We start from the raw sequence: 16,661 nt of genomic DNA, 5'->3' as shown, positions 1-16,661 counted from the left end.
AGAGCTTTGGGAAAGGAGCTGAATTGTGTGGGTGATGGGTGTGAACACCTATCTGAAGAAGAGGGAAGGAATAGATAAGGGAAGTTAATGACGTGGTGGTTCTTGCAAACCTAGGAAGAGATCTGAGGAGACACTGTACAGGAAGTGGTTGATAAATTCTTGGTCTGTTCTGGTTTTCTTTTTCAATGAATTGTTTGAATTACGGTTTATACTGGCTATTTGAGTGGTTAGGTGTTGCCAAGCCTAAATGAGATATTGCCAGTCATTGAGGTGGTCTATGAAGCTTTTAGACAGTTGTTTTCCTTTAAAGCTGGTATTTCTGAAATCATAGGAGTCTCAGGTGTGGGTGTGGTACGTGTTTTGTTATTTTCAAAGTAGCTTTCTGTTCTTCTGAAAGCAAACTTAGAAAATCAAAGTATCTTTGTGTATTTCTCTGCCTTATTGCCTGATCCATAAAATCAAACCACATCCTCATTATCACCTCTTAAAAATAATCTATTTTGAAGGTCTGTCTCCTGGTGTTTTGATTTCAATATTGACTTAATTAGATTCCTCTTCTAAGATAACTTTCCAATGGGAGTAAAAACACAAAACCAATAGGAATCTGCCCCTATGGTTTAAATGTTTGACTACAATACGTTCTCCTTGTCAAGGAACTAATTTGAGTTCAGATGCAATTTTTCCTTTACTGTTGTGGGTTGTCAGTGAGTAAACCATTTCAAAATAGCTCAGAAGCATGTGGACTGAGTAAAGAGAGATGGAGGAGTTTGTGACGATAGACAGAGCAGCATAGTGTGAGGACAGAAATGAAGGAGGATCAAGAAGACGAACTTTGAGTGACAAGGCTAATGCGCAGAATTCATTATTAAAGGAGGATCTCTCTTAATTAAATATCTAAGGTATGACTTGCTTTGAGGCTGCTTGTAAACTGGTTTCCAAACTATTTAATTACTACTGTACCATTCATCTCACCTGTCCCAAAAATATTAATCATCAAATGGTAAAATACCAGCCTCTAGTAGGAGGCTAGTGGCAGAAGCTGAAAATGCAGTTCATTACAAATTCTCTCTCATCATGACATTTTAAAGTGGCATGCTAAACAAATAAATACAATTCTCTTAGAGATTCTCCTAAATTTTAAGAAATTAGGGAATATAAGTGTAAAGTATTTTTGTTTGAAACATCTGTAATAATTCCTCAGTGCCTAATAATGCGGTGTTTGTTCAGTGGGATTTTATTTTGGAGTTCATCTATGTGTAAATGCTTCTGTGAATCAATGAAAAGAAATTTACAGTTCAGCAAAATTGTCTCCTTTGATGTATCACCATGTAGCAAATGAATCTGTGGAATCTGGAGGAGTAGATATTTGTAGTGGCTTTTTTGGTACCTCCTTTAGGAGGCAGTTCTGTGGGAGGTAGGTTTCTCCTGCTGCAGGAGAGAGGAGGAGGTCTAGATCTTAAATGTAATAGGCTCGTGTTTGTTATGAAAGGTGAGTCACTTCGTGTATGAAATTGTTCATACTGCTTATTAACTGTACAAACTTAAGAAACAGGGAAACCAACAACCTCATTAAAGAACTGAGAACATACCCTGATCCATTGGCCTTGCATAGCACGAGGTTCTGAAGAAAGACTGAGACGGACTTTTTCCAGTGGTGGTATTTGCATACAGATTATTCAGAGCCAACTCAACTAATACGAAATGCTCTAAGCAAATGGATTCAACTAGATCTCTGCAAGAGAAAGATTCACTAATTTTCATGCTTTATCAAAAATGCTGCTGCCCTGTTTTGGAGGCATGAAATCAGCTACAGACTTTCTGAAAATACCTGACTTAATGTTGAAGAGGAATTCTGCTTGGTCTGTGTACTGCTTTTGCCATGTGGATGAAAAAGAACAAACTGCGAGTGAAGCTACAGGTTTAAAACTTTGTTTCTTCAGATTCTTCTTTTCTTTCCTAGGTATAATGTAGTTACTTTAAGTGGAAAGGTCATACATTGGTATTCAGGGAGGTAAACATCAAGAGATTTCTCATGGGGCACTTATAAGAATGGCTAATTATAACTGTTTTCCTATGTTCTTATGCTTTTCCCTGTATAAAAGTTTTCTAGACATTACACTTTGTAAATGGAATATTTTACTGAAGTTAATAGCTTCTTTAAGGAGAAGCTAGTATTTATTCATCTCAATTCTTTTTATTTTGCATAATGCAAAATGATGCAGTATGTTTTTCAGACATTGTAAGATATACTTTCAAATATGCTTACTTAAAGCAGTAAAAATTGAGCTTTTGGGTCAAACTACTTTTTGTTACTGGTGTTTTTACAAACCAGTTTCTTATTGTGCACTGTGGGTTACATTTTTCACTTAAGAAATCTGTAATTTTTACAAAGTAAGATGGCTTCCTTACCTTGAAAAATGCATAACCCCTGTACATGTACTACTACTTGAGTCTGGGTATATTTTTTAACAAGATTTCTTAGCAATATAAACCATCTATTTCTTGGACAGCGTTAGACTGAAAAGTATTAGCAGAAATAGAATGAGTTGTGAGTGTAAACTTAAACTGATAATCAAAGTAGAAAGGAGAGGAAGCATTGGGAATAACTTTCATAGGTAAAACTTGTTTCTGACTGGTTTTGAAACAGAGCATGTGTGTATTGGAAAAACAGTTTTTTTCCCCCCATTTTGACTTTTGAAATCAATGATCCAGAGGGTATACTTCAAACTGTTCTGAGTCCCTCTTAATACTTCCCTACAGAGTCAAACAGAGATTTAGGTTCTTCTGATGGAATACCATGCCAAAGGAAGTCAGCAGAGCCAGAACACCTCCTGGGAGCAGCACAAGTACACACAAGTTGTTTGGCCTTATTAAAGAATGTTGTGAAGGACTCGTCTATCATAAGTCATGCTAGTTAAAAATAAATAAATAAATACACACTACTAAGTTCAGTCTTATTTTTTTTAATTACTGTGTTCACTAACAGTGTTGAAATAAAAACCATCCAAAGTACAGATTTTTCTACCTTTTGTTTCAGTTCCATTACTCTATATAGCTGTATCCATACGTAAATACATAATTTTTTGACTGACTTCTGCACCAAAAATAATTTTCATTACTGATGCCTATTAAAAGGATTTGTAATTTCCAGTAAGAATTACACTTCTGCTCCATATACTATCATACAGAAAATCTTCAAAGAAGGACAGTAACTCTCTAGAAGGACAATAACTCTCTATAATGAAATTTTAGTCTGACTTGTCTATATTGTGCATTTAAGATACAACAACTTTTAAAGTTAGTGTTCCAAATCTGGCTTGTTTTAGTGACTGATCTTGAGATGTATTCAATAATTATGTGGAGAAACATGAAACACTAATTGGAGCTCAAGTAAAAAAAAAAAAAAAGCAATCTATTTTAAAACAAATATTTTCCTTTCCTGACTGAAGCTTAAAGAATCAGTTTTGTATTATGCATTCGTTGGAGAAATGATATATAAGAAATTTGATGTAGGAATATGAAACAAAACATTCAGAATGGCTGAAATAGTTTGGTGTCAACAAGATTTTAGAGGAGAATTTTACTTTTCCTAGAGTGAAGTTTTCCTAGAGTGAAGTACAGGCATTGCAGGGGATCTTGTCAGACAAGATCACTACAGAACTGTGCTGGAAGTCACTGGGGTGGGCCCAGGAAAGTAGAGCAGCTTTCCTCTGGGATCAGGTTTGATCCGATTCAAAATCTGGTACTTGCTTGATTGGGGTGGGGATGTGTGTAGTGGGATTTTTCTTTTTCTCCCACTCCATAAAACTTTAAGGCAGCATTTCACTTTGTAAGCACTCATTTAACGTGCTTTTATTCTCAGTATATCCAAAATATTTAATTATTTTTGGTTTTTCAGCAGTGATGTACTGTACTGGGTATAGGAAATTATGTAATTTCAACATGGCTTACTAATAGTAATTGTCATGTAGTTTGGTGAAGATACTCCATTGTTTATTGAAGTATTACAGTGTGGTAGTCTGGCTTTTGTGTTGATCCATCACCTGACTGAATTACATGTAAAATATCTTCCAGCAGATGCTGGACTGCTGTGAACTTTCCAGCTTTTGGGCATAATTTTTCAAAGGCTGGTATTCTCTTTCAGGAAGAAAAAGTGCAGTCCTAAGGCTGTGGCTTTTTTTTTCTTTCTTCTTCCCCTGAGTAGCAAAGCAGGTATTTGCAAGTTTCAGCTTCTGGAATTTGTCTTGTTACACTGCAATCCTTCCTGTGATTGCACAGTGGAAAAAAGGGTTGAATTGAAGTAATTTAATGTAGAGATTTAGATTACTTATTTTTGGTGGCAAAACTATGAACGGACTGAAACAGGATATTCATTTTTGAAAACGCACAATACTCACAGATTGTCACAGGTCACAGAATTGGATAAATTTTAAATAATTTTCAAGTGATTGCCTCTGTAGCCTGATTTTTGTAAATTTGTTACTTTGAAATGCAAAAGGGTGACAAAACCCCACTAATATCTATGAGTTATTCCATTCAGGGCCTTAAACACTTATAATTTAGACCAAAGATTTCTTTTCTATTTTTATAGTAATTGCCAGCTCCCCTTGTTGTTCTACCATGAAGCTTTTAAATAACGGGATTCTTTGTCATCTCTGTATTTGCCAGCCTTAAAGTAGTAAAGTAGAATTCCCATTTCTTTTTAGCTGTGCTAAAGCTTTTTGTGTGCATTGTATATGTATAAAGTCTGTTTATAAAAAAAAAAAAAAAAAAAGGGGGGGGGGGGGAAAAGACTGCATTAAAGCCCCAAATAGCAAGTTACTGTAGCAGTACTATTACAATAAAGTACTGATGAGAAGAAATTTGGAGAAATTGTTCTGTAGTTCTGGTGCCCCACCGGTTGAACAGCTGGGGCACATTTAATAATATTGTAGCGCTGTTACCTGCACTACCATTGACGTGGAATAATGCAGGCCTGTAGCGCACACGTTCTGGGCTGTCCTCTGATTCACCCTTTTTCTTCCGCCCTTCTGATCTATTGCTGTGTGGCTGGCCTCTAAAGAAAGCTTTCTTTGCTACACCACCAGAGTTCAGATTTGCCAGTGTTAAATTTTCATCTAACTTTTTTCCCCCATGATTTTTGGCTTTCTCTAAAGCTTGCCTTGGTAACAGAAGAGGTGTCATTGATTATAAAGATTTCTTTCCCTTTTTTAAACCACAAAGATCTCTAAATGCTAGTCCGATTTCACTGACCCCAAAGTAGAACAGCAAGCCCTGCTGTGGAACAACCTTTATTTGAAATCTTCCTGCGGAGCTTCCAGCAAGATTTCTTGTCTAGGATTATTGCCATTCTTCTCAGTCTGTCAGACTGAGATCAGCAGCAAAATAAACCCTGACATCCTTACATAAAGGCCATACAGAGTTTTGTTTTCTTTTTAAGAGAGGAGAGGAGGAAGCTTTTCCGTATGACACTGGTTCTTCACTGATACAGGTGGAGTTGAGGTACAGGTGGAGTTGAGGTACAGGTGGAGTTGAGGTACAGGTGGAGTTGAGGTTGGGGTCTTGTCTCTCCATTCAGAGTTCACACACTAATAGCTAATTAATTATCCAAAGCGGATCACCTTTACTCCACTTCACTTTGCACAGACTGTTTTTCACAGATTCTTATCTTAAATGCTCCACTCTGTCCAGAGAAACTGTGGGTGCCCCATCCCTGGAAGTGCCTGAGGCCAGCCTGGATGGGGGCTTTAAGCAACCTGGTCTATGGGAGGTGTCCCTGCCCATGCCACGGGGTTGGAACTGGATGGGCTTTAAGGTCCCTTCCAAACCACTGGGATTCCATGAAATTTCATGGAATGAAATTCCATGAATTTCATTCTTGGTATGTGAGTCTTGGTATGTGAGCTTAGTGACAACCTCTTCTAAGGGTTCTCATTTGTACTTGTCCTGCACAACATAAATAATGCTAAACAACAGAATGACAGAATTATCTAGGTTGGAAGAGACCTCCAAGATCACCTAGTCCAACCTCTGACCTAACACTAACAAGTCCTCCACTAAACCATATCACTAAGCTCTACATCTAAACATCTTTTAAAGACCTCCAGGGATGGTGACAACCACTTCCCCGGGCAGCCCATTCCAATGCCTAACAACCCTTTCAGTAAAGAAGATCTTCCTAATATCCAACCTAAACCTCCCCTGGCACAACTTTAGCCCATTCCCCCTCATCCTGTTAATTAAAGCTGCCAAGGTACATACACTGAAAGTGTTAGGAAAGGAAAGAAGCTTCAGGTTCCAGTTCCTGCTTAATATACCTGCTTGCATGTCTACTAGTGTCTGTGTGTGTTATATCTGCAGTGGGTGCCAATTCTACAGAACATCTTAAGAAAGCAAATTTAAATGTAGTATGAGGTCTTTTTTCTCCTCTTTGTTTTGTCTCTTAGTGTTCTACTCTTTCATCTGCTTTTCCCTTTCTTGCTTTTTCTGTCGCTGGTATGTGTGTGAGCTGCGTCCTTTGTTTATGCTTTGGTCTTCCTTCCTCTCTGATAGGTATCCATCATTTTTCTTCCTCTAAGGACTGGGGAGGGAGTGTTAGCCTTCCTCTGACAAGTAGGGATCTAGCTTCTAACATCAGAGCATTCCATGTACATCACCACATTGACGTAATGTTTTGTTGTCTCCAGGTTGGGAATCCACGTGTTGAGCTCACTCTCTCCGAGCTTCAAGATATGGCTGCCCGACAACAGCAGCAGATTGAAAATCAGCAGCAAATGTTGGTTGCTAAGGTAATAATTAGCAGCAAACAAAATATAGGGATTGTAATAAATACAAACTTCTGTCAGTGTCTGCAAACGTGAGTTTTTTGGGGTACAGATAAATGCGCCCAAGTCACTTTAAATAAGCTTAAGTGGTTAAATAAGCAACAGTTGTGTGTCATTATAAAAATGTTGCTAGGTTTTGTCTCTTTTGTGAGGCCCACTTCATTATCTGTAATAGACCACCCACGACTCTATGTTCATATTTACTATCTCATTCACTTCAATATAATAACAGTGACGTGAGATGAGAATGTGCCCATTTCAAATATATTCATATATTACATTTCTGAAGTCTGAGGTGTGACAATCTAAATAGATTTTCAGAGTGGGGAGTGGGTTTAATGTTTTTGACATTGTTCTCAGTGTTACAGAATACAGTACACATGGGATGCTTGGAGTAAGCACAGTGTCTTTACAAGGAATAAACCGAACAATTCTGTTCTTTTTTTGATGGAAATAACACAGAAAAAATAAATATTTTCACTGTGCGTGCACCAGGAGGACGGGTATTAAGAACTGGAACATTATCTTCTAGTAGGCCAGCATGTTTAAACGTTCTGTTGGGAGTATTTTGTGTTCATTGAGAAGCTTGATAGCAGTGTTGGAAGTTCATTTTGCAATGGCAGGAAAAGTGTTAATAGCAGCAGAAGCCAAATGCCAGAAGAAGCTTTCACTGATGTGTTTGATTTTTCAGGCTATACATGGTTTCACACATATACGTAAAATTGATGTTTGGTCTAAAACTTCTGAATTTCTTAACATAAATTTAACAAATTTGTTTGAAAGAGGTAATCTTTTTCCTCAGGAGGACTGATGCACGTTTTAACTAGATACAACTTTTTCTGATTGCTGGAAAGAAAATAAGCCAAACAAACCCCAAAATAAATAAAACCAAAAACTAGTGATCATAGAGGTAGGTTTTACTAAATCAACTTTTTTCTACAAATAAGAGTGTAACAAGTACCTTTTGTCTTTTATTTTGTTAGGAACAACGTTTGCGTTACCTGAAGCAGCAAGAACGTCGTCAGCAGCAGTCTGTTTCAGAGAGTGAAAAGCTTCAGAAACTTAAAGAACGTGTTGAAACCCAGGAGACAAAGTTGAAAAAAATCCGTGCCATGAGAGGACAAGTGGATTATAGCAAGATCATGAATGGCAATTTGTGTATGTGGAATTTCTAAATATACTATTCAATTTTATTTGCTGTTCACTGCATATCTGGCAAATGTCATACACTGTAACAGGATTTCACATAGAATGTTTATTTGTCATACAATGGTTGCCATAAATTTCTAGGAAATTTATACATGATGTAATTTCTTATCTGTTTTATAAAGTCATAATAAGTAATCAGAGTATCTGTAGTAAATGTTAGCAATTCCTGACACATTATAAGTATTTTGTTATGTGTATGAATACACCAGCTTTAAAACTAGTATGTTGTACTTAGCAATATCCATAGAATTAAAAATTAACAATCTCTCCTGTCCTTGTTTTTTATTATTGTTACCTTGTTAATTTTAGCAACTGAAATTGAGCATATAAGCGCCATGTTCCAGGAAAAGCAGCAGGAGCTACAGGCTGCAGTATTAAAAGTGGATCAACTTACTCAGCAACTGGAAGACTTAAGGAAAGGGAAGCTGAATGGGTTTCAGTCTTACAATGGACAAGTAACAGGACCTGCAGCAGTAGAATTAAAAAAATTGTATCAAGAGCTACAGGTAAGTAATTGAGAAATACAGTTTAAATGACAGTTGAAATAAGTCATATTACTGCCCTTATGGGTGGACGTTTCCTTCTGCGATCTCATAAGATTGGAGTATCAGAATGTTAATGCATAAGGTCCTAGCAAGCATCCTCTTAAAACAGGATTTCATTAGCTTTCAAAACTGCTGCTGCTGCTGCTCATACACATAATGAGGCAAAGTGTGAAAGCGTTCTGAAGGGCATTTCTGAGCAGTATTGAAGATACTGAATGTGTACAAAGTACTTGTTTTAATCTCTCTCCAAAGGAAAATTTCATTTCAGTGCTTTTCTGCTTTGTAAAGAAGTGGATATAGCACACCGACTTAGATTTTTGTCTTAGCTTGGAGACATGACTGCGCAGCAAATAAGAGTAACTTTAAAATATATTGTGGAAATATACCTATAACAAGTATGTAAATAAACAAAAACACATAAGAATTATAATTTTAATGATTTTCTTTAAATGTTAAGCTGCACTATATTCACTGCACTATTCAGTACACTATACAGCATACACTACTATAGCTACACTATATTCACATTATTCACTGTACCACTATCCTACATCTTTATCCAAAAATATTGGTACATCTGAAGAGTAGTTTTCACATCAGTAATTAACTATTCCATTCACATTGGAATTTTGTCCAGTTTTTACAATTTAAAGTTACAGTATGCTTAAGAATACTTAATGTGTCAGTGTGTCAGGATTGGAGGGCTTTTTTTCAGTTTGCTTGTACTTTCCTGTGATTGAGGCAACAGGTCTAACGTGTACTTAGTATTTCAAAATTATTTTAAATTTCAAGATTAGTCCCACTTTTTTCTTTGTGTGAGTAAATATAAAGTACCAATTAATCCACGACTAATTAGGAATATGGGTCCTTTTTTCACCTTTCCATTTATACGAGGCATATCTGCCATCCAAGTATTTCTAAATACAAAGATGCTCAGTGGATTAAGGTTTCTTTCTTGTGCTTCACAATGATCCCATACACGTTTATCAAGACTTAAATTTGCGTCAGGTTTGGTTTTTTTTGCATGCAACAGTTGCCATGAAAAGTGGAATATTGGGACAATACAGTTAGAATTATTGAAGGTATGAAAAAATGCCAATGGGAAAGCAAGAGAGAGAAAAAAAAAAGGATGTCATAGTTGATTTAAACTATAAAGGTAATCAGTCTCCTAATTTACCGGAAACCTGCTGTGAAGGGTTTAATCCTCATGCAGAGAGAAAAACTGGTATCCAGACCATGCACTAGCAGTTCAGTTAACTTCCCATCCAGGCATCAAGAAGTTATGTGTGGAACTGGAAACAGAATTAAGAGCATAATTTCTTGTACAAGTTCGATATCACTTAGTATTATTTAGTTTCCATGATATTCAAACTTCCATTGTGGTTAAATGTAACTTTTAACAAGTATTTTCTAGGACTTAATATTTCATTGTGGAACTGATTTATGAAATTTATTTTTGCCTAATTCTTTAATCCAGTTGGTATAAACGGGATGCATGCTACACGTTTATGGGGTGTCCAATAGCTTAGTAAAAGATAGCATGTCCTAGTGTTTTCTTTTTAACAGTTGTTCATGGTAATTTGACAGGCTGTGTGGAAGCAAAAAATCATATGTCAGAACATGGCTGATCCATGTTGCCTCAGTTTTTTTTAACAACATGTTAAAAACAACCTTGGCCAAGACAAAATGAAGTAACTATCCTAACAAGTGCTGCTTTTTATTTTTTTCTTCTTTCAGATTCGGAACAGGCTTAATCAGGAGCAGAACTCCAAGCTTCAGCAGCAGAAAGAACTCTTAAACAAACGTAATATGGAGGTGGCCATGATGGACAAGCGAATCAATGAGCTGCGTGAACGACTATACAAGAAAAAAGTTGAGGCACGTCAAAAAGAAAACATTCCTGTAAGATAAACTATTCAAAGGGCCACACTTTAGTTTATCAACAGCCTATTAAAACTACATAGAATGTCACTTTATTCCCAGCTGAGTAGTACAGTTACATCTAAAGAACCCATTTGAAAAGTAGTAGACTTCTTAAAACTATTTTAATTTTTTTCATAGATAACAGAAAACTGCTGCTTTTTTTTTCTGTGTGGTACAGACCATACTGGATTAAAATTTATAGTATAGATTTGTAGGAAGTTTGATCATGGGCTGTTTTTCAGAGCATAAAAACATCAAAAAGGTAGGTTTTTTGTTTGTCTTTGTTTTTCCCTGGAACAGAAAAAATGATAAAAACGTAATAAAGGGTCTGATAAAATTAGCTGATAGTTGTCTGGGACTTTGACTAGAAATCAGTAGACCTTTTGTCTGAGGACTACAGAGATCACTTATGGATTCCCCTATGTATTCCTAGCTGGAGGTGTTGATTTCAATAAATAAATTTATTTATTTATACAAAAGGTACATTGAAAAGAGACCTTACGCAGTAAAAGTTTTCTTCATGAAAAGTATGTGCTGTGGCTGAGAAATTTAATTTTTGAGGTGTTAGTTTTAAGGAAAAAAATTGTCTAATTCTTTTTTTTTTTGCATAATATGGAGTACGGTAATTTATTAAAGTGCATTAGCTACAGTGCATGGTTCCAGATAATTAAATTCAGACCTCGTTTTCATGCACAAATGCCTAGATTAAATGGAAATTCACGTTTCAATTTGTCTGATTTTTAGTTGAATCGTATTAATGGAACTTCATCACCCCAATCATCTTTGAGTGCTTCAGGACGGGTGGCAGCTGTAGGACCTTACATCCAAGTTCCAAGTGCTGGCACTTACGCTGTACCAGTAGATCCAGTTAAACCACAGTCTCTCACCATTGCTTCTAGCTCAACACATGGGAGATCAAAATCTGGTAAGCACCTAAGTGTGATGATTGTTAATATATATTATTTGGAAAGGAGTAATAAGAAAAGGAGTAATCTTAAGAGATCCTGTGTTGAGATAATTTCTGTAGCAGAAAAGGCAAGTTTTTAGATGTGTTCAACACTGTTCTGTTCACTGGACACTACTTATTTGGTATGAGCCATTTTTACCTCTTTCCCATGAGTTTTTCTCAGGAGGTAGAGTATGTTTTCTTTGTGATTATACTATGTGGTAAAACACTAAAAGGAGCACATGTTCCTTTACAGATTCTGTGAATTAACTGTTCTGTTTTAATAGCTTTTCAATTAGTTTGTGTGTTTGAATATAATAATGAAATCGACTTTGTGGCAAACAACATTATAAACAACTATTCATAGTATATGCACAGCAAACCAAAACTAGTGAACTAGTAAAAATACTACTACTACTCAGAAGGAGACTAAGTAGGAGAATGCAATAAAACTATGGGAAGCTTTTGCTCCTGCAGAGATATGAGTATTCGTGGTTCTTGAAGTGTTTCTGAAGTGGCGTAACCTTAGCATTGATGGTGTTTACTTCTATCTGCCTTCATTAGTGAAGGAGCTGCCCCTCTAGAGTATTCTCCATAACTGAAATCGGTTCCCATGTTTCCCAAAATTAATAATTTTATCTATATTGTAAAATAGAAGACACTTTTTAAAATTTACATTGGAGACTGACAGAAGCAAGTCATGATACTTGTGCAATTAAGTTTTCATTTTGGCACAGCTCACTTGTGTGCTCACATCTTAGCAAAATCAGAGTTCTTAATAAGTGGCTAGCTTAACATGAGTAATACAAATAAATATTTATTGATTTATAAATACAAATACATGTGCATAATAAAAATAAAAAATGCACGGTCCAATCGATCTAACCACAGGACTTGATTCGGCACGATCTTCTAGGAGAGACCTAGAAATGAGATAAGGGATGACTGTTAGACCAAAGCTTCTGCAATATTCACATGCATTCCAGTATTAAAACTGGATACACCAGCAAAGCTTGCAACATCCTTCCAAACAGGGAGGAAAAGATTGAAGGAAAGACCATCAGAACCTCTGTACGCTTGTAGGAAAGAACAACAGGAATGTCCCCCCCAAAAATCCCAAGGTCAGGAAGTGAAAGTAAACAACAACAGAACTTTAAACAAACAAACAAAAAAAGCCCACAGTATTTTCCAATGATATTAGTGATCTAACAATATCTTTAGTTTGATTCAAAGGCTATAGAAACCCAATCACTGTTTTTATAGAAAAATTTAAGAATGTGGAAGGATTTAATTGTGGGGTGAAATGACAGATTTGCAGCAGTTTTAGATTTGAATGTGTGGATTCTTCTTCAACGTATGGGGCAGTTCATAACTTTTAAGTTCACAAACCAGAAATAATTCCCTGTTTTATAAATCTTAACCTTACTGGAAACACATACATACTTCTGGACCGAACTCACAAGGTTTTAAGATCTATGAATGAGAGCTCTTTGATTTTTATAAAAGTACTTAGTCTACCTTAGGACTGACTTTGTATTTATTACTTTGAACATACTTGAAGAAAGTCCAGTAAGATAGATTTATTTTAGGAGAATTTTATATGCTCCCTGGAAGAAATAAAAATGGGATTTTTTTTCAACTGTCATGCTTTTGTTTCTCATTATCTGCGTGTTCCTGTTCTAATTTCTCCATTGTCATTGTTTTAATTTTTCCACCACTTTTTTTTCTTTCTTTTTCTGTGTAACTGGATCTGCCTTGATGTGTCCCGTAGAAACAGACTGGGGGTGTGTGAAAAAATCTCCAGACACCTGGAAGGTTTCTGATTTAGACATAATAGTGGATCCTATTCTGTCACCTCCCACTTCTCTTCAGTCTGCTGTTCACAATGTCATCCGTCTGGCACCTACTCTCTTTGACACCCAGCACTGTGAGTCCGTAGAAGATACTTGGCTAGCTAAGAACTCAGTTTTTAATATGGTCATCTGAGCTCTTGCATACAGATGCATATTAAACAGCATCTTTAGAACTTGTGTTGTGGGCTGGTATGTAGTAGATGCTGTTGAGATGTAAAATTGTTTAGAAGTTGCTTTTCACATTTGAAGTAAATGGATTTGCAGCAAATTCATCCTTAGAGTACTGCAATAGCATTCTAGGGATGAATTTTCTTCATTAAAAAAAATTGAGAAGAATCATTAGAAAATTTGTGGTAATCACCAAAGGATGTTTTAGTGTATCTCAGAGTAGATAGATGTAATATATACACGTTCAGCTTGAGTTATTTTGTGTGAAAGTTTGAGACTTTGTGTTGCACTGGCCCCAGAGGTGGGATAAAAGCTCACCTTGTGCAAGTCAATAGCAAAAATATTGCTGACTTCAATAGCACGAAAACAATATACTTGGCTTACACTTCAGTTGCTGTAGCAAGTATCATGGATCCAGACCTGCAATAGTCTTTAGGTAAAATCAGAGAAAATGCACAGGAACTTGTGTCTATGTCACTGTCTTATTTATGTAAATACAAATCTGGCTGGTGGGAGTTGCAATGCACTGGGTGTTGGGTAGTCTTACAGGCAGGTAGACAAGAGGGTACATTTGGAAGAGAAAATGAGTCCAGCTGGTTGAAATGGCTGTGGGGGTGATAGTCAAACCAAAGACAGAAGGGAGATGCTGCTTGGTTGCCTCCTCTGAGCACTTGGTGCCATACGCTGCTGTTGGAGATCGCAACAGCTGCTTAGTTAAGTGCATGAGATCCACCTCGGGTTGTGGGAGTATATGAAAGGTGTGCTCATACAAAGTGCGTGACAGTTGCCAGTCTGCCAGACTGTAATATAAAGGACATGAAGACGGGAGCACTCTGTTACATAAGTAGAATCAAACAGAAGTTAAGAGGAGAGAGGGTCTGGATTTACTTCCAGTCTGTTACCTCAGAATTCAGATCATGCTACATACTTTATCCTCAGTGTAAAAATAAAGAAGTGTTCATCCTGTTTAAATGGCCTACCACAAAACCAGTCTTGCTCCAAAGTAATTCTTTCTCATGATTCAAACACAGTTGATTTTAATTTAAAAGGTTAATACAATATTGCGTATGGAATTCCAAGGAATAGTCTGCATATATAGTTAAAATAATTAGTAGGATACCTCATATGCAGAGGTATAACTTTTTTTTTTTGCTCATTTAAAAGTAAGCGATATGATTTGAACAAAGCTCATCGAAGTATTTACAAGCAATAGAATGAATTTGCACTCATGTAGTGAAAACATTGGGTGGCAATTGTCCAGAAATCTTCAGGTTGTCATTTTGGTGGGGAGAAGAAAAGGGATACTCAGTAAAAAGGATAAAGCTCGTGTAGAAAGTAGTGGGGAAGTTAAATTCAATGTAATTAAAATATTTCTATGCATCTTGTTCTTAGACTGTCATCTATACTAGACAGAGGATGGCACAGAATCCCCGAAATAGTCTTGCTGATTCTATTTTCTAGGGGCTTAAGAGTGAAACGAAACAGGAAACGTTGCCATTAAATGCCTGGGTTTCATTTGATCTTATTTTTTTACTATGGGCTTTTGCTGTGGGTTTACTATGGGGTTTTACTATGAGGTCCAGAAATCTCAGTTAATCTCCCACCCCCATATAGTTGCCATTGTCTAGTAAAGTGTTACATGTCATCTTTACTAAATGCTCCACTAAGTTAACTGCAGGCGATAGGGAAGGAGAAATGATCTCTCGTCACCTTATTAGAGACATCTAAAGCTTAATCTGTCAAAGGCAGACTTAAGCCCTAGAATCTAGCCAAGGATCTGTAAAAACAGATCTTATTATAAGGCGATTTAAACTCTCTCACTTACTTGGGGAACAGAAAGTAAATAGTCTGCAGTTAATAAAATAACGTATCAAAGCATCTAGGATTTGTTAAGGATTTGTTGCCTTAGTTTACATGCAGCTGTGCATGATTTTTTTTCATGCAATGAAGATAAAAGTCCATGACTTGTATTTTGGCACTGTGACTTCTTGTTGTCAGCTGACTTCATACGTTTCTTTAAAATTAAATCTCTGAGGCAATGCTGATCAGGTGAGCATGTAGAGGAAAAAACAAAAGGTAAGTTAAGAGCCACATCCAGTAAAGGAATGTAGGCTTTTGTTCTAACACATTCTTAAAATGAGTTTTTACTTCCTGTTATGAGTCAATGAACCCACTAACAATAGTTTAAATTTGGAATAAGTCCACACGGAGACGTAGATTTAACGTGTGTCATAATTTGACAGTGTTCCTGGAGAGTACCAAAGGAAATACATTTAAGTGTTTCTGTAAAGACTTCTTTTCTGAACTTAACTGTGCCTTTTAATAGTAAAATAGGCAACACTCAAAGCAAAATTTTAACAATCTTTTTTTCTATAGGAATTTTGGGTACAATTCAAATGTCAAAGGCTAATGGACAGCATGTTATATATACAGTGATTGGGCTTTGGGTATTGATTTCTGAATCAAACATTATAGCGCTTCATCTGATTTCTGGAATCAAATTAATCCTGTCGTAATCTAACCTGTTCCATTTCACGTGTTGTTTTGCTTGTTTACAATGGTGGTATGGATTATTTTAAATAGTGTTTTCATCTGTTTTCAAGCTAATGATGGAAATTGGCCAATACTTAAGCAGAGCTCAGCCCCTGTGGTAAAACCCCCTCAGATCTCCAACACAGACTGGAAAGAATCAAGCATGGACACTGCTTTAAAACAAGGAACTATATCCAGCCAACCTTTGCCAACTTCAGTATTAGGAAGTACTGATAAGCTGGTGGGTTTACTCTGTGGTGCATTTTTAGATCTGTTTTGCTGAAATTATGAACCTTTGGCTTCCACAGCCAAACTTGCTTCAGATATCTACACTTTTTTCATTTCTCTGCTTATAATTATTTAAAATGTCACAAGTGAAATTACCTTTGTATCCCCTCCCCCCTTTTCCTTTGTGTTCTTACCACATTGCAATTGATGGATTTTTTTTTTCAGCTTAAGTTGTTTGTTGATAGAACTTTTTGTTCTTTTACATATCCGGTTTCCCCTTTTCTCCCCATGTGTTTGTCCTTATCTTCCCCACCTTCCTATTTTTCCAATTCACATCTTTGTTACTGTTTTTCCTTGGTGTAAATTACTACTTTTCAACATGCTTTTTATCTTGGAAAAAAAATTAAAGAAAAATAATAATAATAATCCTTCA

At 36.3% G+C, this 16,661-nt stretch overlaps 1 protein-coding gene across 2 annotated transcripts in view; it reads left to right on the top strand.

The window, feature by feature from the left end:
• Positions 1 to 16,661, top strand: part of PPP1R13B (protein phosphatase 1 regulatory subunit 13B) — a 72,868-nt gene that overhangs the window by 47,411 nt on the left and 8,796 nt on the right. The window contains exons 5-10 of one of the 2 annotated variants that reach the window (XM_035551274.2): positions 6,687 to 6,788; positions 7,808 to 7,982; positions 8,343 to 8,539; positions 10,316 to 10,456; positions 11,246 to 11,426; positions 16,072 to 16,241. In XM_035551274.2, the coding sequence (XP_035407167.1) occupies positions 6,687 to 6,788; positions 7,808 to 7,982; positions 8,343 to 8,539; positions 10,316 to 10,456; positions 11,246 to 11,426; positions 16,072 to 16,241 (966 nt within the window). Of the gene's footprint in view, positions 1 to 6,686; positions 6,789 to 7,807; positions 7,983 to 8,342; positions 8,540 to 10,315; positions 10,481 to 11,245; positions 11,427 to 16,071; positions 16,242 to 16,661 lie in introns of both variants that reach the window. The other variant, XM_035551273.2, reaches the window with a different exon arrangement.

The sequence above is a fragment of the Cygnus atratus genome, chromosome 5 (genome assembly GCF_013377495.2).
Source record: "Cygnus atratus isolate AKBS03 ecotype Queensland, Australia chromosome 5, CAtr_DNAZoo_HiC_assembly, whole genome shotgun sequence".
NCBI classification, from domain to species: domain Eukaryota; kingdom Metazoa; phylum Chordata; class Aves; order Anseriformes; family Anatidae; genus Cygnus; species Cygnus atratus.
Note: the sequence above shows the minus strand (reverse complement) of the source record. Positions and strands in the feature narration are given on the sequence as shown.